General features: G+C 49.8%; 1 protein-coding gene across 1 annotated transcript in view; it reads right to left on the reverse strand.

Moving 5' to 3' along the window:
- The window catches only part of Sorcs2 (sortilin related VPS10 domain containing receptor 2), a 358,664-nt gene that overhangs the window by 46,760 nt on the left and 286,825 nt on the right, over positions 1 to 25,079 (reverse strand). Inside the window, exons 4-6 of the mRNA XM_027387101.2 lie at positions 10,288 to 10,452; positions 4,437 to 4,510; positions 1,422 to 1,486 (exon numbers count right to left, since the gene is read on the reverse strand). Of these exons, the coding sequence (XP_027242902.1) occupies positions 1,422 to 1,486; positions 4,437 to 4,510; positions 10,288 to 10,452 (304 nt within the window). The remainder of the gene's footprint in view (positions 1 to 1,421; positions 1,487 to 4,436; positions 4,511 to 10,287; positions 10,453 to 25,079) is intronic.

The raw sequence follows: 25,079 nt of genomic DNA on the forward strand, positions 1-25,079 counted from the left end.
AGTGAGTATCTTGGTGTCCATCACACAGGCAGAATACCCACAGGGGTGTACTCAGGGTATCTGGCTTCATTTAACAGTTCTGCTGGAGACACTGAGGAGAGCCAGTCAGCACCCAGCCTCAAGGAGCTCTCAGGCCAGGGGAATGCAGAGGAAAGCTGGGTGTTAGGGTGCTGCAGAGTCCTGAGGAGTGACTGGTGAAAAGGTGGCCTGGGCAGGTGATGGGAAAAACCCCATGATAGATAAAGGGAGACAGGCAGTCCCAGCCAGGCAACAGGAGTGTGGTGAGCTTGGAGCAGGGTCCTCTGGAAGGCCCAGCTGGCTGGAGGATAATGGAGAATGGGTTAGGAGGTGGGTCCTCAGGACTTTGAATGGTCTACAGCCAGGCTCTGAAGACTGCTCTAGCAGGGCTCTAGGCAGGAAGCGAGTGAGTATGAGGTCTTCATGAGCTGGGGAGGGTCCCACTCATGAGCTGAGTTGGCCCAGGAGCTCTTGATGCAGAGTTCAGACTGCTGCACACAGGCTCTGCTTCCTCTAGGATGAAGGACCTGAATAGCCCCGAACCAGACCTCAGCTCACCTTCCCCCCTGGGGCATAGCACGTCCTGACTCTCAGCCAGGCCTGTTGACACGTGGAACCTTTCTGGGATATTCTCTGTATATTCCCTATGAGGTGTGTGTCCAAAGACCTGGCAACCAAATAGCCCCTGCTTACCAAAACAGTAATTGCAGTAACATTTGGCCCCACCCTTTGAGGCATGGAGCCCTGGCTGATAACTTGGAAATGGTACATGTCATCATCTGGCAGCAGCTGCCTGCACAGAAACTAACCTGTGTGGATTCAATGTTTGCCACTACACATGCATCAACCCTCTTTTTCCCCCTGCCCTGCTTTACAGGTAGAAGGACCAAATTTACCTGCTCAGGACCCCCAGGACTCCACCCGGCTGGTGCCTGTGGACTGCACAGGACTGTCAGGAAGGACAATGACCTCTGTCACCTCCACAACACAAGAGACTAACATGCACATACAAGTGAGTGGATTGCTCAGTGTGAAGGCTGCAAGTGGCAGGAAGCTTTTGGCTGGGGCAACCAAGCCCTGCCTTCAGGAGGGGAGCAACAGAGACACTGGGCCATCTCAGCCCTCAACCAGGCTGGGTGGGACCATGCAGTAGGAAACACTCAATGATCAGGAGCTGGAACAAATTGCCCTTTTAATAGAGTTTCCACAGAGCAGGGCTCCTCCACTTCAATTCATCCCCAGCGGGAAAGAAGCACGCTTCTAATTATGCCACATGAGAAAACAGTGAGGTTGGTCCACAGGGCTGGCCACTGAGGATTTGACAGTGAGCAGAGCCAGGCAGTGAACAGTGCCACTAGACAAGGATGCTCAGGGACACCTGTGAGTGCCCACCTCTCACTTACCTCCACTGAGGTCCTGTGCTTCCATGTGCACCAGGTTGGGGTCGGTGTCCACCCCAGACACAGCCCTGGAAAAGAATTGACTGAAGGTAGCATCAGCAAAGGGGTGGCTAAACCCTTCCCTTGGGCTTCCACTGGCCACATGGCCACTTTGGGTCTGAGACAACTCCTTTTCTGAGGGTTCAGAAGACACAGCCCTCCCCACTAAACCTACAAACTCCAACAGGAGTCTGAATGAAGCTGGATAAAGCTTGGTGAGGCTGGCACCTGCTTGTTCATAATATTCATCTCTTCCCCAGGGTCTCCCACACCAGCTGAGGCACAGGCTTGGACCTCTGGTTCAGATCTGATCTGCACAGAGGGGAAACCCAGAGGTACATAGAGACAAGCCCATGGTCACACAGCCCTAACAGGTTCACTGGGATTCCAACTAGGATCCAGATCTGAGTGGCTGCCCTCTTCTTTACCTGATGCCAACTGGTCAAGTTGCCCATCACAGGGGATGCTGGGTAAAACCCCTTCCACATTTGTCCCAACCCCTCTGTGTTAGCAGAAGCTGTGAGAACAGTGGTTTTCCATATCACCCTTGCCAACCTACACCAGAGTCCCCTAAGCCATGGTTGAGTCTTGTATTTCACAGGCCAGGGATTTTGTGACTTGCCCAAGGACATAGGTGCTGGCCAGGGTGGCCTGAGCTTCCCATCAGGTCTGCCTGATCCAGAAGTCATCCTCCTCTCAGAGCCCATATGCCCCTGCTCCTAAGGTCCATGTCCTAGGACACTATTGAGAAGCCGTGTCAAGCCTGAGGGAGGAAGCCATGTGACATCCTGAGAAGTCCCACAGCACCTCCAGGAGCCAGTGGAACCCACTCTGCCAGCACCTTTCCAGGTTTGGGGGGACAGAGATAAGTAAGTACTTAGGGGTCAGGAAGCTCAGGCTGGGCTCTGTCCCAGCCAGTACATCCCTTCTTCCAAACCTCCAGATGTGCTCATCTATATAGGAGAGCCAGAGAAGGGGAGGAGGGGAGGGGAGAGAGTATGGGAGGGAGACAGTGAGAGGGGAAACAAGCACATGGGGAGGAAGCCCTCTTCCTGGTGCAGAGGCATAGGAACCCAGGTAATAGCTACATACACTGGCAGGTCCTCAGAGCAGGGGACATGCTAGGTGCTCTAGTAGCCATTTAAATGCCCATTCACCTGCATGTACTGTGGTGAATACCTAGTCATTCATTTGCCCCATTCACCCATTCATTCACTCACTCACTCACTCACTCATTTACTTACTCATGTACTCTTTCACTCTCTCATTCATTTGCTCAGTCATAACAAGGCATTGGCCAGTGTCTGCTTTTGTTGTTTTTATTCCAAGGCTGTTGACCACTGAGGGAGGCAACAGTCCCATAACAGGCACCCTGCTGCACATCCCTCTGGGTCTCCCTAAGGAGCCAGTGTGTTGTGTAGCTCCAACACTGCTAATGAGTCAGGCCTCAGATAGAGCAGGGGTTCTTGTGCATTCCGCTGCCAATCCAAGGACAAAGCTGTCAAAACAGCTTTATCTGTTGCGTACAACAGGGGCCGTCCCTTGTCTGTCACCATATTCCAGAAGGGATCCAACCAGCTGCACTGCCAAGCATCCTATGATTCTCCCACGTAACAGGCACAGCCCTCAGCCACAGGAGAAGCTTGTGGGAAGAGCCTGTCTGGCTTGTCCAAGATAATAGTAGCATTCCAGAGCTGGTTTCTCTAGCCAGAGAGTCTCCATGAGTCAGGCTGGGATACTCCTTAACCTGGCTTGGGACAGGTGGCCATGTACAGTCTCCCTGAGTCTTCACGTCCATGGAGCTCAGAAATCACACTTCCTGACCTTAGTCCCCACCTCCTGGGAGTGACTCCAGGGGCAGTTTCTGCTCCTGACAGAAGACATCGTTGTTGGGCCTGTGATTGACAGCAGCCCTCTGGTTTCAGGGAGGGTACTCCAGTGGGCTGCTGCAGAGGGACAATCATCACTTCCCCCAGGAGCAGAGGACACAGATGCCAGGAGTGTTCAGAGCCAATTGAGGACATGGGAACTGGATCCTTGTGAGGAGATAGCATGGAGTCACAAGAGGGTGGGTGGGTGGGGCTGTTTTCATCATGCATCCCCATTGGAGACAGTACTGTGTTCTGGCTGGAGGGCCAGTGTGAAGTTTTATGCCCATTTGCACTAAGACAGGAAGGACATGAAAGAACATGTATGTGTGTGCATATGTGTGTATGTAAGAGAAAGCCCGTGCAGGTAGGTGCACGTCTAGAAAGGGAACCATGGTCAAAGCCAGCCTGGTACAGTGTGGGCTCTGAGCCAGCTGCCTTAGTTTCCCATCCTCTCTTTACTGCCAGCCCACTATGGTCTTGCTTGAACAGCTAGCATCTGCTTCCTGAACTTCAGAGCTGCCTGACTTGGGTGGTGGGGCTGGAAGCTGCCCAAGTCCCTGAAAGGGCTCCCAGAAAGTCATGAAAATGGGGAGCCAGCACCCCCTGGTCTTTGTCTGTGACCTGAGTCCCATTCCACCTTCATTCACTGTCTCCCCTGCTTCAGCCCTCAGAGGCTGCTGGGCACCCTGGGTCTTTGTTTCCTAGCAGGACTGAACATTGTGATTTCATGGGCCAGAGGAGTGAGTCCCAGGGTACTGGTGGGCAGGAAAGTGAGACCATGCAGACAGGGTCTGAGCAGCTCTGGAGCATGGTAGGTTGACACAAAGTACATCTCAATAGCAGATGGGGTTGAATTAGTGAGGAGTTGGGAGGAGGGTAGCCAAGAGCATTGAGCCACCCTGAGCTGTACTATGTTTTACCTCTTCCAAATAGGTGGATATACAGGACAAGGGTAGGGTCTAAACATCCCAAAGCCACCAGGGAACAGGGCCTGAGGGATGCTGAGCCCTGGACACCCCCAGGAGCACACACAGAGGACCCTAGAGTTCTCCTGGGGTGAAGAGGAGGCAAGGCCTGTGATAAAGGCTCTCATGGAAAGGGCTCTCACCAGAACACGTGGTCCTTGGTCACCCGTTCCTGTAGAAGTGTCCACTTCTTCCCCAGGTCAGATGACACATATAGCTGCAGAGCAGACAAAAGAGAGACAGAGCTTTTTCAGGGATGTCTGAGTGACAATGATTTGCTACAAGGCTCCCCAAGGGATGCCACTTTTATCCTGCGGGCACACTGGAGCTGCAGGCTAACCACCAAGGACTAAAGCCACAGAGAGGGCTCCACACAGAGGTCTTCTCACTGAGGCTGGCTGTCAGGTGAATTCTTGGGGTGTCCAGCTCCAGCTGGACATAAAACAAACACCTGAAGGTTCCCCAGGGTGGGTTCCTTTTCCCTTTCCAGCCTGAGGCGGCCTATGTAGTCTGGCAGATTCATGTGGGACCTTGCCTCTTCTTTTCCTCTCCCAGGCCTTCTCAGGACTTCCCTGATTCCAGCTCCCTCTGTTGGACACTTCTGCATGGGTCCTGGTGACCTCATTGGACAAGTAGTGCTACTGTATGCAGGAAACCGAGGAAAAGGCTTTTGCTGGAGGGTGACAGAGCATAGCCAATGTGGGCTGTGACTTCATCTCTCAGGCTGAGTCAGGGAGAAGTTTTAAGTAGAGTGGCCTTGGATTCTTGCTGGCCAGGTCCTCTGACTTTTATGATGGGGCCAGGGCAGTGGGAAGGACGTGATAGAGACAGACTGACTTCCTCTCTCCAGTCAGTCTTAACTCACAGCTGGCCAGCTACGGTGTCCAGCTGTAGACAGATAACTCAGGCATGCATTTGCTACATGACAGCCACAGTGAACCCTAAAACACATCTCCCTCATTCTCCTATGTCCCTATCCCTGAAATCCCATGTCTTCTTTGAATGGTTTTCATGCCAACCCTTCACATGCTGAGAGAGTAGGCATGGAAGTGGCTGGTCTGTTAGCACTTTCCTCAAGACACTTTTCACTTGTGTTATTTCATGGGTTTTATAGGTGTCTCCTCCTCCTGGGTTACTGTGACAACTGTGTACTACCTCTCTTCCTGGAGATACATGGGACCACATGATTCTGCACATTGAGGTCCGTCTTCATCTGAACTAGGTTTAGAACTGTGTGGTACTTTCTGTAGCTCTGCCTCTGCTCTTTGTGCCTGTATGGCACTTGGTTTCCTCACCCATCAAGCATCATCCTTGGCAGTGACATTCTGAAGCAGGAGACTGTGATTCCAACAGCCGTGGTTTCTGGCAGAGCCCCTCATTCATAGCTGTGGGACCATGCCTGCGCTCCGGGATCTTTTAAGATTCAGTTTCCCTCTTTAAAAACTAGGACTCCACATACCTGCCTTAGAGGGGTGGGGTGGGACATCTCAATCACCTCACAAAGTGGCAGAATCTGGGCATGTGCCCCTCAGCTTTGAACAGTGCACTGGGAATTGGCCCTGTGTTTGGAGCCCCCAGCTTCAGTCTCACTTCCTTCCACTCCATTTCCCATCTCCATGTACTCTTGGTTGCCTGGGGCATGCACCCGCCTGGCTCACCTTTAGCAACACCGCTGAATGGATCCTTCTCTGCCAGGTACTCAAGTGAGTTTTCTGAATGAGTGAGCACATTTGGCCGTGGGGCAAAGTCTAGCTAGAAAGGGCAGGAGATGAAGTATTTCTGGCTTGGTGGCCTGAGTGGTCTCTATGGGAACACTCACCTCTGTCTTCTGAGCAGAAGCTGAGAGAGCTGAGAGTGCAGGCTAAACACATAAGCACGGCTGGATGACAAAAAGCTTAACAGGTAGCTGGACACCTGTTCTGGATTGCATGCTAAGAAAGCATCACCTTCCATTTGTAAAAGGCTTTAAAAGGGGAAGTTTTCCTCCCTAGGATGACTGCAGGCCAGGCAAGGTACTCCTGTGCCCTGCGAAGCCCCTGGACCTGGGTCTGGTGTGACCTAAGGCTCAACAACTACCAAGGCAGATGGCTCACTGTGGCTGTGATCTATATCAAACACTATCTCATGGAAAGCCCACACAGATACACACTTATACACACTCAAGCCCATACCCACCCACCCCTCACATACACACTCATGCCCCCCCACACACACTCATGCCCATATAGATACACACACACACACACACACACACTCATGCCCATATAGATACACACACACTCACCAACACAATCATCAGATGAACAGTTTTTCTATCTTTACAAGATAAGAAAACTAAGGCTGAGAGAGCTGAGTACATGAATCAGTGTAACACAGCATTTACACATAGCAGCAATTCCCATCTCATAGACCCGAGTTCACAGTACTATGTCAGTGGTGTAGAGTGTCCCTAGGAATGGTGGGTGGTCATCCCTGGCCCTCTCTCAGTCATCTCAATAAAGGGGGTCAGCCCCTTTCCATCTCATGACTCAGTTTATCCATCTGCAAATTGGTAGAGCATTGCTGACACCCACAGCCAGTCAGTCAAGAAGACAAGCGTTTAGGGGCTTGGTGACAAAGTTTCTACAGAAATGAGTGGTATTATCGTTGCTATCACCACCAAATGTGCTTATGTTTACGATGCCCATCCCAGAGTTTTATGGAGCCTTTCCAGTTCATTCTCATGGGGGGCAGTAATTTTACTATCTGCCATCAATTGCTGCAGAAATAGAACACTTCTGCTTAATAAAAGATAAATGTTGAAAATAAACAATAACAAACATCAGAGGGATGCCCTAGTTCCTGTAGCTAAAATCTGCATAGAGGTATTTTGTAGCAGGATGGTGGATCAGCACCAGAGGGTGTATCTCAGGAGAGTGTTGGAATGTGCTTTTGGGAATTATTGTCCTGTGAAGATGAGAAATGCAGCCAAGCCAAGGAGAAGATGACGTCAAGAGAAGGTGCACCCTAGGAGTGCACATCAGTGACCTTCATATGAGGCCAGAGACACGGCAGCTCTGCCCCGGGCTGTAATGGCATCACTATTAAAGATCCTCAGTTTTCATCCTCCCTTACTCAGAATGCCTTATTGTCTCCATAGGTGGGGACACTAATGCCTGACATTGCGCTGACTCTCTTGCAGCTAGACTGCTGGGTCAGAGGTGGAATGAATTCACAGGGTTAGGAAAGCCAAAGAAAATGAGGCATTTTCCTTCCTTCCTTGGTATACTTCTGGTGTCCAGCATGTCCCAGAGGGCATTCTCAGCTCTGGGGTGCAGAGGCAAATGTCCACTCTGTTTTCGAATAGCTGCTGGGGATCTGAACTCAGGGCTTCACGCTTGTGCAGAAAGCACTTTGCAGACTGAGCCATTTCCCCAGACCCAGAGGAAGTTCTTGGCTGGAAGGGAAAAAAGTAAGGAAAAGCAAAGCAAAATAAACAATGTGAATCTGACCTTGTCTTACAAGTAAGTAACCCCATCTCTGCCAGCAAGCAGGCCCACAGCTCAAGCCTAAGGAGATGAGGCTGTGGGTGATGAGACAGTGGACCCCAGAGACCAGGACGTCCTGGTCCCAGGAGCCTTGGGAGCTTGCTAAGACTTGGAAGGAGTATATATTGGGTGTCACTCAGGAAGCTTGGCCAGACTGCAGTAAGGTACCTCAGATTGTGCCCCAAATCATGACATAGTGAGGAAGGAACAGAGGAAGACAGGATACCCCCAAGTGAGGTAGAGCCTTTGTCAGATCAAGGGCAGATATCTTGGAAGAGGAAGGAGGTAGGACAAGAGAAGGAGAGGTGGGGAGTGTCAGAGAAGGAGAAAAGAGTCAGGCAGTAAAACCTTAATTCTGTTCATATGGTATTTGTGTCTATCCTGGTGGCTCAAGGGTTAGTGTAGGACTGTGTCTGGTAAAACTGAAGCTGGTAAAGTTTCTGTGTTTTGTTCTAGCCATGTGGTGAGAACAACATGCTCCTCAGATGAGAGCCACATGGAAGCCTGCACCCTAGTAGCCAGGAATCTCATACAGAGGATTCCAGCAAAACCCTGCAGGGTCCCAGCTTCCTGAAGACCCAGGGCCAATTCCCAGTGTTCTGCTCTGAGCCAGGGAGCTTTGAAATGTCCTCCTCTCAGCACAGTGTCCAGATGCCTGGATAACAGCAGGTTTGTAGAGTCAGAGTTAGCATGATTCCACTACACACCTAGCTTCTTGGACACCGAAAAGCATTGACAGACCACCAAGCCCCGCCCCAAACTCAAGATGGTCATCACTGACTAATTTCCCCAAACCCCTCATTCCTTTTATAACAGCAATTAAACCTTTTTCCTCTCCTTTCTTTCCTTGTCATCACAGAAAAGAGCCAAGGAAAATAACCAAGGTTTCAGCTCCATTAATTTTTCAGGGCGCCATAAATTAAAGAGCAATTGCAACACAGTCAATTTCTTCAGGAAAATAACTCGCTGTAGCCGTGCTTTGGTCTAATTACATGGAAGGCTAAGTAGCACTATTAATACCCAGAAGGGTGTGCAGCCCTGAGGGAAAGGGATAGGAACAGACAGGCAGCCACGGGCTAGGGACACAAGACAATATGTGTTAGACCTTGCCAAGGAGGCTGGGCTCTGGGGGAAAGCTGGGCTTGGCTATCACCACTCTCCACTTGGGGCTCTCTTACCTGACTGATCCCTGTTAGTAGGAATTGTCATTGATTCATACCTTCATTCATCTAACCAGCTGCTCTCTACCCATCCATCCATCCATCCATCCACCCACCCATCCACCCATCCGTCTATCCACTACCTATCCACCCACCCATCCATCCTTTCTTATGTCTACCCATAATCTATCCAATCATCCACCTTTCTACCTATCCATCCATCTACCCATCCATCCATCCATCCATCCATCCATCCATCCATCCATCCATCCATTGATCCATGCTGGCCCTCACACCTGTCCCTGTCCCAGGAGCTGATGAATAGCAGTTTCCACTGGATGCTGTTCTGGCCTCTGGCTGGGTAGAGCCAAAAGGAACAGAATCATAGACTGGCTAGCAGGAAGGGAGGGGCTGTGGGTTTTCTTCCTGCTCCTCTCCCTGATAGTCACCGTGTGGCAAGCACTGCATAGCTGTCACCAGGGATGGACTCCCTTCCTGGGACCTTTGCTTTGCCTGTTGTGTGCTACGGTGACAGGCTATCCTTCCACTCCAAGACAGGTATAGTCTGATCATACCCTCATGTATGGCCCCAAACAGCTTTACAGAGGTGCGTTTTAGGGTATGGGAATTATCTGGTGGGCCTGGGGTGAAGTTGTCTCTGTCTTCATGAAAGACAGGGAATGTGGGAGGGTTCAGATATGTAGTCATGGACATTGGTACACCAGCATGTCCATGTACACATGCAGGGGGCATTCTCAAAATGCCTGGAAGATAGGGCAATGCTACCTTAACACAAAACACATGGTGACCACCAGGACTGGGAGAGGGAGGCAGCTGTCCCCACCCAGCATCTCAGGGACACTCAACTTCAGCCCAAAGATACTAATTTTACACTTCTGGCCTCTAGGACTGTGACAAAAAAAATTCTGTCATTTAAGCTCCCAAATCTGTGGTCCTGGCCACCATGGCTACAGGAAACCATCCCGTGCCTCTCCACTTGAACATCTACTAGCCTAAGGCAAAGGAGGAGAGACAGAGGAGGCCTGGCATTATCTAGGATCTTCTGACCCAGCTTACAGGCCTCTGGGTGCCAAGGACTATTTGCTGCCACCTTACTTACTGTAACACACACCATTGGTGTGAGACTCCCCATGCCGATAGAAGGCCTCATGTATGTCAGCAAGGGCAATGCTGAGGTTTGTGCCTCCCAGCTTAAGCAAGGCTCTACCTCCCCTGATAGGAAAGCTGCTTCTGTCCTGACGTCTGTCTGACTGGGTCGTCTGGCCTCACATCCCATGTCCTCTTACCTTGCTGTCTTTGGTGTAGGCAAGAACCTTGTCCTCCTCCTTCGGGTGGAAGAGGAGGCTCTCCACGAGGAAGGGGACAGGATACTTCTGGAAGGTGGTACCCTCGTCGGTGCTGAGGAAGAGACTCTGTTCCCGGTCACCAAGGGACGAGCTCACCAGGATGATCTGAAACACAGAATGTGATGCTGAAATCAGGGTTACTGCTAAGTGGGGTGTTCTCCCTCACTGCCTCCCCACTCTTTCATGGAGGCCCCCATCAGGCACTGTGGCATAGCTGAAGCTTGGCCTGGAAACCTAAAGGCCAAGGGTTCTACAATGCAGAGGAATAAGCTCCAGGGAGAGCTTAGACAGGTGTGGGTATGTGGGAAGTGGGTGATGGGAGTGGAGGTGTCTGCCTGAAGAAGAGAATGATGAGTTAGATGGGTGTTAGCCTAGAACTCAAGGGGAGGAAGAGGGGCTAATGGGGGTGGGAGGACTACTACAGGGTCACTGCAGCCAGTTGACTGGTGTCCTCTGAAAAGATGTATCCATACACCACGTCTCTGGGAGAGTGAGTGTTGAGAGCACATCCTGCCCTAAGACCTTCCATGCTGTGTAAAATGTGGGTTTGGGGCTCTTCCTTGCCTGCAAAGAGTCCATTTTACCAGCAGCATTTGGCTTTCAGCACAAAACATGGGGGGCAGGATGACTTTACCTTGATGGGCATGTAAATAAGATGGCCTGCCCAGAAAAGTGATTATTCCTAAGCAGACAGGGGTTCACTCTTGAGATTTATCAAAGTAAACTGGCCCCTCTGAGTAAATGGGTGTATTAAATCACACTAGGAAAAACAGGCCAGGAATTATCAGACACAGGAGACTGAAGAAAGGGTGCAACACCCTTACCTGGACTCCATAAAGAAGAGGTCACCTGACACCATGATGGTGGCCTGTTATCTGACTCATGTATGCACTAAGGAGTGTGAAGCAGAGACTTCCAACTGCCTTGAAGGCTTCAGCTTAACTTGGTTCCCATGGTTGACATGGCCTACTTTGACTGCTGTCTCCCTCCCTGCCCACCCATTTGCCCATATGACCTGACGTTCATCCATCCATCTGTTCACCCCTCTGGATCTGGATCTGCCCTCCATCTTACAGTCTCTGCTGTTCTGTACCTCTTTCCTGAATCGTGATGACCCTGAAGCTCAGCTCAGCTCTGAGCCTGTGGCTGACTTGGAAGCACAGCCTCCAGCAGGCTTCACATCTTTTTCCCACAGGGACTTTCTTCTCATCCCCATCGACTTTCTGCTTGCCTTCAGCTAGGGCTCTCAAACTCCTTGAACTCAGCTGTAGCCTCTTCAGTCCTTTGTATCCATCCTGCAACCTACTGTTTCAGTGAGGTTTCTATTGCTGTGATAAACAATTTGGGGAGAAAAGGGTTTGTTCCATCTTACAACTCTCAGATCACACACTCCCTCATCATAGGAAGTCAGAACAGGAACTCAAAAAAGGTAGGAACCTGGAGGCAGGAACTGGAGAGGGCATGGAGGACTGCTGCTCACTGGCTTGCTCAGTAGGCTTTCTTACAGTGCTCAGGACACTTGGACAGAGCTGGTGCCACCCACAGTGAACTGAGCTCTCTCACATCAACCATTAACGAAGAAAATTTTCCACAGACCAATCTGGTGTGGGCATTTTCTCAGTTGAGATTCTCTCTTCTCATCATGACAAAAACAAACGAGAACACCTACCTATAGAGATAGGTAGGCATACATATAGATAAAAACATGTACATACACACACACATACATCTTCTGTGTGCCATGCAACTGTGTTCCAAGAGTTAATATTAGTAATCATGATTGGAATAAAGAACCAGTATTCACCTTGGCCAGCTACCAAGGAAATCGGGCTAGTTGGTAACTGCAGCTAACAGATTGAGGTAGCCTGTGAATTGAATACTAGTCAGTACATTCTGATGTCGTGAAAGACAGAAACATGTCCGTCCATCTTCTTGATGTAGCACACTCAGAACAAGGTCCTTACTTGGGAGCATGGTCACTGGTGACAAGTGCAGGACCTCAAGAGGAGGCCATCCTAGATTTAGGGTAAGTCCACCAAGAGTGTCCTCATAAGAGGAAACAAGAGCACAGAGATGGTGACATGGGATATGTACACATGGTGCTAGAAGAAGCAGAGAACAATGGTTCCCTGGGCCTCCTGGAGTAGAATCCAGCAACCCTCCCTTGGATGCCCAGCCTCCACCCTGAGAGATAGTCCGTACCCAGCCCTGTCATATAGGAGCTCTGCTCAGGATAATGGGTTGGGAGGCACCTGACTTACATTTCCACAGCATGAATTTGGTTCTGTTAGAGGCAGGTCCCCAAGAGGCTCACAGGGGTGGGCCATTTGGGAGACTCTGTCAGCTTGGTATTGTGGGAATGAATGCCACAATCATTCAATGTGCACATCATACCCCTCTTTGGAGACCCACAGGCTGGATGAGCACCCCAGGTCCTAGGTGGCTCTGAAACCAGCTGACGAGCTCCATGACTGTGATGGTCTCTGGCTCCTCACTGTGTTCTGTCTCATCAAAGCCTTCCAAGGAGAAGTCACCACAGTCCCCAGGACCCTTGGGGAACCTTGCTGTGAGGCCTCCATATGTACTGGGAAGCCACCTGACCCACCATCTTTTAAACTTCTTTTTATGCTGCTGAGTCCCCACGGATGACTTCTCCTTTGGGCTGCTGGGGACTCCCCTCTACTTCATGGTATAGTCAAGAAAGGTAGCTGAGACCCTGCTGTCACACTATGGATCACAGGAAGGTTTCAGAGTTGAAAGGAAGAGTTGGAGAGTTCCTTAGGGTCGGGAGGCCTGGGTAAGCTGGGAAAGTGACCCTACCACACAGCATCCAGGCAAGTGGCGTCAGAGTCATTAGCTTTGAAATCCCTGAAACATAGCAGTGATAGAAAAGTGAGGACTGGCTCCTTGCCATGAACTCTCCAATCCCAGTTCATTCTCTACCCCCAGGCCACTGGCATCAATGAAGTCCCCAGAATCTCTCCTGGTTCTCCATAGTCCCAGGAAACAGCCCACCCTCATAGGCAGTGCCATAGGTTCTTTTGGGTCTGTCTCACTGTCTTCCATTTGTGCTGTGACCTCTGGTGTAGTCATGGCTGGCATGCAGTCACTCTCCTTCTCATGCATGCAGACTCAAGTCCTCAGGGGAGCATCCCTCACTCTGGGCCAGCTGCACTCCCATGATGTAACTATGTTGCATTGGTAAACTCTATTACCACCTCTGCTTAGAGAAGGGAAAGAGATGTCAAGTTCACATGGTTGTGTGTGTGTGGGGGGGGGTTAAGCAGCTGACATGCTCTGAGGGGCACTATGGTGGGAGAAACCCTCTTCTGGGCCCAGAGCTGGGGCAGGCTGTCTGGGAACCAACATAGTTGAGGAACACAGCTTCCAGGAGGGCACTGGGCACTGAGACCAGTCTCTGTCTGGAGGCTGCTGCAATGGCCTTTCAGAGGTCAAGCTTATCTGGAGAAGACAATGAGGGGCCCATGAGGATCAATGGGCTGCACAGAGCACTTGCTCCACTCCAAGTGAGCCGATGATAATCCCATCGTGCTTTTTTCCAAGGAATCCTAATGAGCTCCCTGGGAACATTAATTAGTCTCCTCCAGCATAAAGCCCACTACCTCTGTTCAGGAAGGCCTGGGAAAGACTCTCCGTAACAGGGACAAAGAGACGAGCCTGTGAGTTGTGAGGACCGGGGTAACTCAGGGAAGGGCTGCAGAGGGTTATTAAAAACGGATACTGGGTGGGAACACAGGGTGATGGATTCCGTTCCCTGTGTTACAGTGACTGAGTTCTAAGAAGCATGTGGCACTCTGCAATGTGATGAGCCAGTAAGCAGGAATGAATGACAGTAGAGAACACCCGAGGAAATGGAGGAAGCCAGAGCAGAGGTCAGTTTTAAACAGAAAGTTGGGAATTCATATTTTACTTAAATAAACTTATTTGTAGTAGTTCCAGGTAGAAGATGTGCCAATTGTCACAATGAGGGCACCAATGCTGGCCAATTAGTATCATCCAAATACCACACTGGGCTCAGATGTCACTGGCTTTCTGGTTCTGTCCCAGGACCTCATAGCCGACACCAATGATTAGTTGGCCAGGTCTTCTTGGATCCTGTTGGGAAGTTTTAACTTCCCCTGCTTTTATTATGTGGCAGTGGAGAGGCATGAAGACTGGTTTCTGCAGCAGTCCCTCCACATTTGCCTGTCATCTTCCAGCAAACACCACTGAAATGGTACTTGCTATAAGATCATCATGGTGCCTGTGCCCTGCTGGCAGGTGGCATTTGTCAGGCACCTTTGCTGTGGCTTGCTCGTCTGCCCTTTTTGGAGTGGGATGGCATCCTGCCTCTCTGAAGGTGAAGCAGCTATGAAGTGACTGGAATTCTGCACTAGAACTGGCCTCGCCTCCCCTGCTATTTACTTAATCATTCCGTTATATCACTGGGGGCTAATGAATATTTATTTTATACTTTGCATTGTAATTGATAAACTGTTTTGCTCAAAGCATCCAGCTGTAGCTCTCGGGAACTTTCAGCTCCTTCCTGTGTCCCTTTGGTGCATCCTTTTGTCCTTCCTTAGATAATCCAAACCATGTATAGACTCCTGGACAAGAAGAAAAATGACACAAGCCACCCAGATATCCTGTGTTTGGCTCACTAAACACACACTGCAACTGCTTGCTGTGGGCTTGCTGTTTGAACTGCATGCTCTTGAACAACTCTTATTTTGTACCTCTGGTGACTACCAGCATAGGTGTGGGTGGAGTTGGCAATTGGTCCATCCTGGGTGGATAGGAGATAGAATGTATGCATGGATGAGGGGATGGCCAGCCCCACCTCCACTTGGACTCCCATAGGATCCTCTGTTTATTTTTCTCTTTGGGAGAATATCCTCATGAATATTCAAGCAGCCTAGAGACCAACAGCCAGAAAGTCTCATTCACTTCTTCCTCCTCACTGCTCCTAGTAGCACACATTAGTGAAGGCTTGTTCATTCATTCATTCTTCTATGGCTGCTGAACCATGAGAAAGAAGGTGCCTTCTCTGAGGAGGGTAGTGAGGTAATGGGACAGGGTCACAAAAGCAGGGTCTCTGGCCCACCTTCCAGCTCCAACCCAGGCTCCTATATCAGTCACCCCAATTCTGTATGTCTGCAGTGGGCCGAGACAGGAGGCACCTTGCCTTTCTGGGCATGTGCTGCTCCCTGCACAGACACACAAGAGAATGGAGATACCCTGACTCTGATGACTGGGATGCTGGCCTTGAACTTCTGCCATGATTCATGATCGCATATGAACAAACAAAAATGGTTCTTCTCAAATGTTCTGAGTACAAACTCCCAGGAAATTAAGCCCTACCTGCAGGCAGCCCCACACCAGTCAACTTGTGGATGGGGGCAGTGACTCACTCCAACATCTGCTCATAAAACAGCTTCCTATCCACCGAGGATCTCTCCAAAGGCTGTCTCTTTCGGGAGACCCTCCCTGGTACAGTGTGGCTCCCTGCCCCTCACCCAGAATGCCCTGTACCATGAACCTTGTAACCCCTTGTGATCTCTCCAGGGAATCCTACCCACAGCCTGGCAAAGCTGGGTCTATCTACTATAGCCATATCTCAGCCAAGACAACTCAACTGGCACTGAGTGGGTGCTGTGACTACATTACTGAGTAAGAGTGCTGGACTAGGGCCATCACATCCTCATGTGGGCCCAGAGTTCTGCCTAGGTGACCCTGAGGTGAGAAGTGCCAAGGGTCCAGCAATCTCACGAGGGTCTATTTTCAGCCCTTGGACTGGGAGAATGAGCCAGGAAAGAGGGAAGAGAAAGTGTTGACAAAGATGGGAGCAAGGGGTAAAAAGCAAATCAATTTGTAGCTCGAGGGTGGAGGTGGGCAGATTGCACTTCCAAATTGAGAGGCAGACTATTTTCAACAGTGTATTTTTACTGCTTACTATTCTGGGGGAGACATATGGTACCTGAGGTAGGTCCTGAGGGCCGTGAGGCTGGGTTTCCTGAAATCAGAGGCAACATGTTCAATCATGCTGTGGAAATACCTGACACATTCCTTTGACTGATGGCTGGTCAACTTAAAGCCTGAGCCTCGGGAAAGGCTGCAGGTCCAGCACAGGGTCCGGGGAATGGGACAGGGAAAGGTATATAGGACATTCATAGCATACCTGCCAAGGAAATGCAATTGCCCTCATTTCTCAGAGGGGATGCTGAGGCTAGAGAGGCTGAGGAAAGGTGTATGGAGCTCACTGTTAGCTTGGCTGCACCATCTTCCCTCCCTTCATGTTTCCCTGTGCCCCCAACTAATGCCAAGGCCTAGGACATGGTTGCCTCTGTCTGGAAGGAAGGCAACTAGCAAACACTGTGGGTCTTGATACAACAGAAGATTCTACAAAGGCCTCCCTCCATACTTCAAAGGCCAGAAATTGCTCCAAGAAGTCTACAAGTCACCAAAATGCTTGGGATGGATTTCTGATTACATGAAGGCTCCTTGGACCTTTCTCCCTCCTGGTCAGTGGGTTCTTTAAGGTCACTGCCAGTGCACACACATGTCCTGAGCCCCTATTTCAGTGAACCCTTCCTCCAATGTACCTATGTTCCTCAGGCCTACAGAGACACAGAGGGCCTCTGTGTTCTGGAGTGTTGGCCACAAGTGACCCCACCCCACTACCCTGCCTCAATGGACAGATGTCTTTTATGGAAGGTCAGTGCAGCCACATTCGAAGGGCTTGGGGCAGCTCCTGGCAGAGGTGGAGCAGGTTGGGTGGGACCTGTGCTGGATCCTTGTTTCCTTGGCCATATCAGGAATCCTGACTGCTCAAGGATCTACACGCCTTCTTCTGGGTTCCAGATTCAGTCAGATCTCCTTCCTGTCTGCTGTGGTCCATGGGACACCAGTTTGGACCTCCTGGTTTGATGAATCCCTGTGACTGCTGCCCTTGGAGGTGTCTTGTGGTTACTCTGGTCACCTGATGCTGGATGTCACCTCTCTGGTTCACTTCCCACCATGAAGCTTTCAGCCCATCTCTTCCAGTCTGCCCCAGTGACACACATCAGATTGTAATCACTTATGTGGGCCTTAAAGAAAACCAAAAATGTATATATTATCCTTGCTTGCCAGAGCCCTTCCTGGCAGCCCTACAGACTTTCCTTTCTCTCCATTATGTATATACATGTGACACACTGTATTGGAGGTGGGGGGGACAGGCTGCCAGCCCAAGTCTCAAGACTGGTGTCACCTGTCTACTGAACATCCCGCTCCCCCCCACACACACACACAGCCAACCTGTTCCTGGCCAGCCAGATGGAGCCAGCTGGGAACTCAGGAAACTTGGTTTGGATGGCTGCAGATGCAGACAGTGAAGACAAACACAGAGGCACCCACCCCCAGATCTGAAATTAGAAGCTGCTAGAATCTCATCTGAACCCGAATGAGTCATGAGTAATAAGAATTCTCTAGCCCAGCATCTTTCTTATCCTCCAAGACTTACAGATGGTGGGGGAGCAGGGCTGGCAACCCCAGGTGGGATCTCTGTTTGGTAACCCCTGGGAGACAGTTTACCTGAGATGTGGCCTTGTGTACACAAGAGGATGGGGTCTGTGGAGCCATGTGGGTTAGCTAAATGAGACTTCAGACAAAGGCAGCATGCCAGACAGGATGGATGGTTGCCAAAGATGCCTTATAGTTGGGGTTCAGGGGCTTCAGTAGGGATTGAGTGACATGGGCCACAGAGGACGCTCTGATCTGTTGGCAAGGGCAGATGTGCATGGAGGTGTCATTAACATTTATGTGGACATGAGACAGGATGACAGACTTGGGAAATGACCAGGGATCAGTTTGAGCCTCCAAGGTTCCTGGGACATACCCAGTGAAGGGAGAGATATTCAGGGCATGCCTGGTAGGGAGCTGGCCTGCAGGGAGGCATTTGGGGACTACATGGCCACACATGGAGCCAGGAGCCAGATGTGACTTGGCTTATTCCAGGGAAGGTCATTTTAGAGTGTGTTCTCTTGAATGTTTTGAAATGAAATAGTGTGACATGGAAAAGAACTGGCCTGGATGCCACCCCATTGTGCCACCATCATGACATACTGGGCTGAACAGCCTTCACACAAGAGATGACAGGTTAAGAGCCAGGGTCACTGGTCTTCCATAGATTTTCCTGGCTGGCCCAGGGCCCTGCCAGTGTCCCCAGCATCCTTCCTAGGACCAGCACAGGGTGAGGACAGCTGGGGAAACGAACAGCAGTTTCCAACCTTCTCATACTCCAGTCTATGACCTTCACTCCAGACTGTGACAGTCATCCTAACATGTGACCTTCACCTTAGCCTGTGACTTTCACTCCAGCTGTTGTATCTGCCACGTAGGGAAACCTCGGGGGGCCCAATATTAAATTCCTTTTCAATACTTGCTGTGGTTTCTGATCAAGGCCCGATGATGGAGACAGAAGGCAGCGAATAATGAGTTCACTAGACCCAAGATAAATGATAAATGGATGTTTTATTGGAGAACAACTTACACAGATAATAATAAAGAACCACCGCAGCCTTCCTGCTCCAGAAGATGCCATCTCTGCCCTTCTAATCCGACCCGTGACACAAGAGAGTGTGTGTGTGAGAGAGAGTGAGAGATCGAGAGAGTGAGAGGGGGGGGCACATCACACTTCCCTACCTCCCGGTTAGTGTGGCCACTAACACAAATACACCGGCAAGGCTAGATGCCACTACAATTCCCCTTTTAGTCTAAAGCAGGTTTTAAGCCTAATGCAAAAACTATATATAATGATGACAAATGTCAAGTATATTCCAGGAAAAGGAAATGTAAAAACATACACAAATTAAAACCTACAACCAGCAAGAGCAACATTGAGCAAAAGACACATCCTACAGTAAACATCTAGAGCTGTATGTACTACCAGTCAAATACTAGGATCTGGTCCATTCTCTCTTTGCTTACTGAACAATGCACACTTTATCCAGACCATTCTCTGCACATAGCCCTGTCTTTGCTGCTGATGTCTTTGACTTCTCATCTTTGACCTATAAGATCTAGGGCTTGGCTTCCTCGCAGCAATCTCTTCCAGGAGCATGAGCTTACTGTGAGCTAGAGAATTCACTCCTGCACCAAGGCGACAAATGAAAATATCTGTTGGGGCAGGATGCAGATGACACCTGTTCACAGCATGATTCTCAAGAGATTTGCGCTCCCATTGTGTGGAATACATCAGAGCACAATCCCAGAGCCCTCACCCCCCCCCGCTGTGAACTGCTGTACTGTCTTAGAAATCTACCAGGAGTGCTGCAAGATGAGAAGGCTCAGGGCATAAAAGCACTTGGTGCACAAACCTGATGACCTGAGTTCAATTTCTGGAACCCCCATAGTGAAGGTCATAGTGAGGGTCACAGTCATAGTGAGGGACATGTGTCACAGTCACAGTGAGGGAGGTGTGGTCACAGTCACAGTGGTGGAGATGGGGTCACAGTCACAGTGAGGGAAGTTTGGTCACAGTCACAGAGAGGGAGGTGTGGCCACATTGAAAGTGAGGGGGTGTGGTCACAGTTCAGACCCAATCAACTTCTCCTGAGACTCCCACATGTGCGCTGTGGTATGCATGTGTCCACCACCCCCAGGAATGAATAAACAAACAAAGAAATTTATCAGGAGCTAACAGACTACAGTAAGACTGGGTAGTACTGCCTGTCTAGAAGCAGGGACACAATTGATTCTCAGCAGGGCACCCTGACTGACTTTCCTTACCTGGTATAATAGTGACTTTTCTGTTGCTGTAATAAATACCATGACCAAGGTAACCTGGAGAAGAAAGAGTTTGCTTGGGTTCAGTTCCAGAGGGTTAGAGTTCTTGATGACAGAATGAAGGTGTGGCTGCAGGAGTAGGAGGCTGGTGGCTCGCATCCTGAACCACAAGGTGGAGCAGAGAAAGTGAACTAGAAACATCGTAAGTCTTTAAACTCTCAAAGCTCTCCTCCAGAGACATCCTAAGCCTTCTCAAGCCGTGCCACCAACTGGGGACAAAGTATTCAAATGCCTGAGACTATAAGGGTAGGAGGGATCACATTCAAGCTACCAAACCTGGAAAGGGATCACTTCAGAGCTTATGAAGGAGGGGAGTGGGAAAACTGAGCCCACAGGTAGTGATTGACAGGATGCAGGGTGCTGGGTTGCGGAGGCACCATACATAGGATTCCTGTTATTTATCTACACCAGGGCAGTGCGGAGTGTTGGCATCACCATGGTGACCAGGAGAACACTATCCCCAACCTCAGCCCCATACTCTGAGCAGGAGTATTCAAAACACATTCAAAAACACAAATCCTAGTCTTTCATAGCAGCCTGGGTGGGAGACACTTTGGTCTCTCTCTCTTCCAGATAGAGGAGCAGGAGCCTGGAGTGGGAAGTGACTTGTCCAGTGCCATACAACCATATGCTCCCGCATAGGTGCATGAATGGCCCTGCTTGCTGTGGCAGGCAGCCATCCTGCCTCTGTGTGAACATGTGCACTGATGAGCAAGCAGTGTTGATTTAGTAAAACAGCCACTCAAACACAATCACGGAATTGATTGTCAGTTAAGGGCTGGTTCAGCTTTAATTACTGACTTGACAATTGCTGAAATGCCAAGAAACGTCCCTGGGCACACTTGTAAACTGAAAGTAGAGCTTGCTTTCCTCTTGGCCAGGGTCTGCCTTGAAACCTGGCTCCTGATCGATCGTCATCGAAGAAGGCAGACATATTTCAGCAGACATAAAAACAACTCACCACCCACGTCCTACAACCTTGATTTATGGGTAATCTTTTCAATAACATGAAACTCGAGGCAGAGCCATTGTTGAGACCTCTGTTCTCTGAGGGGTTGTGCTTGGAGGCCCTAGAGGGAATGTGTTTAATTGTGTTTGTTTGCCTGTCTGAAGGCATTTCACCGACAATTCAAAGAAGCCCATTCGCTTGGGCTGAGTGCGGAGGGAGGATGGTGAATTCTCTGGAGTGACTGTGTTTTGCAAGATTGTCTTTTATCAGGACAGTTGTGTTAACTGTGTAAGATTAGATCAGTGAACAATTTGCTCATTCATCTGCCCTAATTGAACAATGGAAGGTGCGGGAACGCATGGCAGCACTGTTAGTATTCTGGCTTTGCAGTGCGGGCTGCGCCTGGGTAATGGTGGCACTGTGGCAGTGGCAGGGTCCCTAAGACTTTTAGTCAAATACTCATAACCAGCAGCTAAGATGTCATTGTCATCAGTAGTCCAGGTGGCTAAAGTGCTGACTCAGCTTGAGCTAGAGGTCATTCTGGTCATTGTCCCTGGAAGTGGGTGGTGGAGACTTAGAGCCAGCTGCCCTGCACATCCACTGTAAACTTAGGAACTGATGATCTGCTCAGAGAACCCAGTGAGGATTGAAATGAGTGGCCCACACTGCAGCTTCCTGCTAGCTCCTTACCACCCCAGTAGGCCCTTATCTCAGCTTCCTCATTGAGCCTTACTGCAGCTCCCTGCCTGACCGCTACAATTTCCTGCTTGGTTGTTACCATAGCTTCTTCTTAAGCCCTCACTGTCTCTTCCTGTTTGTTCCTTACAGCCCCAGCTTCTTGTGTGGCAGAGAAAGAACCTTACATAGACTCCCCCCCCCCCCCAGTCTCCAGTTATAGCTGATACCTTGAGTGACATGGCAGTGACACAATGATCATTAAGCACGGACCACACTGGTGACAAAATAATCTGGCTTGCATATACACTTACTGTGTACTGGGTCCCACAGAAGCCCTGGACAAATGACTGAGGTCCCTGCTAACATATCAAACCTGGCTGCCAGGTTCTCTAATTGTAGCAAGTATCTGATACTTACCCCTCTTCCTCCCCAAACCTCTCCAGCCCCTGAGCTGGTGTTCTGCTGAAGTGAGCCAATCCTTACAGGTGTTTAGATAAGTTCTCTCTAAGGTCCATGTGATGGATGCTTGGTCCCCACTGTTAGCATCCAGGACCTGGCAGAGTGCACCACCCTGAACACATGGCAAGCAGAACCCTGACTTTGTACTCAGGCCCAAAAGAGACAAGCTCCACCTACTCCCACTCTCTCTTCCCACTGTTCCTTCAAAGAGGCAGGCAGATCTCTCTCTCTCTTTCTCTCTCTCTCTCTCTCTCTCTCTCTCTCTCTCTCTCTCAGATAGATAGATTAGATATAGATATAGATATAGATATAGATATAGATATATAGATATAGATAGCCTCTGCCCATTCCCTTCCCCCAATAAAATTTCCCACACAAGCTCTGTCTGCATGGCATGTTTGTCCCTCACCCACCTTGGGGATTCCTACCAAGGTCCAGTCTCTCAAAGTATCATAACACCCACACTGTGTAGAAGTGGTGGAACCTGAGGGAAGGCTAGTGGGAGGAAGGCCACTGGGGGTGTGACCTTGAAGGGGACATGACCCAAGACCATCCCTCTACATTTTCTCTCTTTGCTTCCTGGCCACCATGGGGTCAACAAGCTACCTCTGTCACAAAATCCTACCATCATCTATTGAGTCAGAACAGGTTTACAGCAGTGAAGTCAATGGGGCATGGACCTTTGAACTGTGAGCCACATGAACTTTTCCTCCTTAAAAACCAATGATTTTAAGTAGCTGGAGACAGCAACACACAGGTCCCGGAGACAGCAGCTCCAATCACAGATCCACAGTGCCTGGCAATATAGAGGCAGGATGTAAGTAAGGCAGTAACTCTGACACCCACCTACAGAGATGAGAAAGGACACATATGGGGTGTCCTCCAGCCCTTTGTGTTCAACCTTAACTGAGCTAGAGAGTAAGTGAAGCCCAGATCCTTGGCATCACAAGGCACAGACAGACAATGACCAGTCAGAAACAAACAACTGTAGACTCAAAGGAGGGCTCAGCCCCTTAACAAAGGGGGAGTCAGGAAGTGTTTTAACAAAACAAAAAGAGAGTGGATGAGCCAGGAGACCCATCTAGCAGTGAGGTGATGGTGAGGCCATGGCACGGGAGGAGGCTAAGGCATCAGAAGCTGTGGGGAGGATGGGAGAGGCAGGCCCGAGTCTACTAGGAGGAACTATGGGAGGTTCCAGACTGCAGCTGTGTGACAGGGAAGCACCAAGCCACATGTGTGCCTTGTGTCTTCTTCATGCCAAAGGCAGGACTGAAAAGGACTATGTCACTGAGCAGCTGGATCAGGACAGGGCAGTACAACAAAAAAACTCAAACATTGTGAGGATGGAAGGTCCCATTGACTTTTTGTATGTGTCACTATGTCCAAGCCTCATCACTGGTGTCTTTGAGCCCCATGGTCAGTGGCAGGTTGTGGTGTTTCTGAGCCTAGTTGTTAGTGTTTGGTTGTGGTGTCTGGGCCCTGTTGTTAGTGGCAGGATGTGTTGCCTCTGTCGTTAATAGTGGGATGTGTTGTCTTGTAGGCCCGTTGTCAGTGATGGGGTGTGGTGCTTCTGAGTCTACTTAATACTAATGATAGGCAATTGATGTCTCAAGGCATTAGTCAGTAGTGGTGTATTGGTGTCTGTATACTAATAGCCAGTGGTGGGGTTTTAGTAACTATCAGTCTTGGGGTACTGGTGTCTCTGATCTCTAGTGGTTATGAAACTGAGATACTGGTATTCATAGAAAAGTGTGATTTCTTATGTTATCATATAGTCCTTGAACATGGCAGCGATGGTGGCCATGTGTTTTGTCAGTTCCTTCTCATCCTTGTTGGAAAGGAAATAGTGACATCATTAACATTCCCAAGAAGAGAGCTCTGGAGGGGATTTCTCAGAGCCCATAGTCGCTGCAAAGAGACTGCAAGACAGATTTGACTGAATGGGTAGCGTGTCTTGTCAGAGAGGATGCATGTTGTCCCATGCTCCAGAGACTCCTGGCCATGGCCTCTCTCACAGGCATAAAACAGAGGGCAAGGAAGGGTTTGGATGAGAAGTGGGTAAGGTAAAATGGTTCCAATCTTCTCCAAAACTCGGTGACATTTGAAGCTAGGTCCTGGCTGAGTTGCAGAGATGGCACTGGCTGAGGGCAAGCTGGACCACATGCTTTATGATGTGAAATCATCACCTGTATCCCTGAGCTTTGTTTGAATGCTCCTGGTGATGGGAGGCTTCTTAACTCTGCCTAGAAGCTTCTCTCCTCAACAGTATCATCCCAGCAGAGGAAGAGCTTTATAATTGGCATACCTTAGCTGAACTCTAGCCACATAAGTCCACATGGCCTGGAATAGTTCAGTGGCCCACAGGAACCTCAACACAACCCTTGAAAAGCAAAAAGTCACTGGACAGCCCCTCTTTTCTCTCTTCTATCTCCTGAGCTTCAGGCTGGGGTTAGGGAAGCTCATGGAGAGGAGGTTTACAGCCTGGCAAGGAACATGATGGTCTTTCCCTAATTAAGGTTGCTCTGGGCACCTCTTCCTCTGGAAGACCCCAGGGAAGAAAGGCTGGGTTTCAGGTCAGGGTGTAGTACTCTTTACCAGAATGCCATTTAAATCAAGCCCAATCATGATAACTATAACTTGTAGGATTGGTATGACATTGGAAAGATGTGACAATGTGTGGAACTCAGGTGCAGCAGCCACACTGACACACTGAAGACAAGGTGACAGGAGTAATTCACTGGTACTGGTTGCCTGAGCACTTCACCATGTCCACTCTGGGTCCCTGCTGAGATGCAGAACCTCATGAGCCCCATCTTCCAGA

Source organism: Cricetulus griseus, assembly GCF_003668045.3.
Source record: "Cricetulus griseus strain 17A/GY chromosome 1 unlocalized genomic scaffold, alternate assembly CriGri-PICRH-1.0 chr1_1, whole genome shotgun sequence".
Taxonomy (NCBI): Eukaryota; Metazoa; Chordata; class Mammalia; order Rodentia; family Cricetidae; genus Cricetulus; species Cricetulus griseus.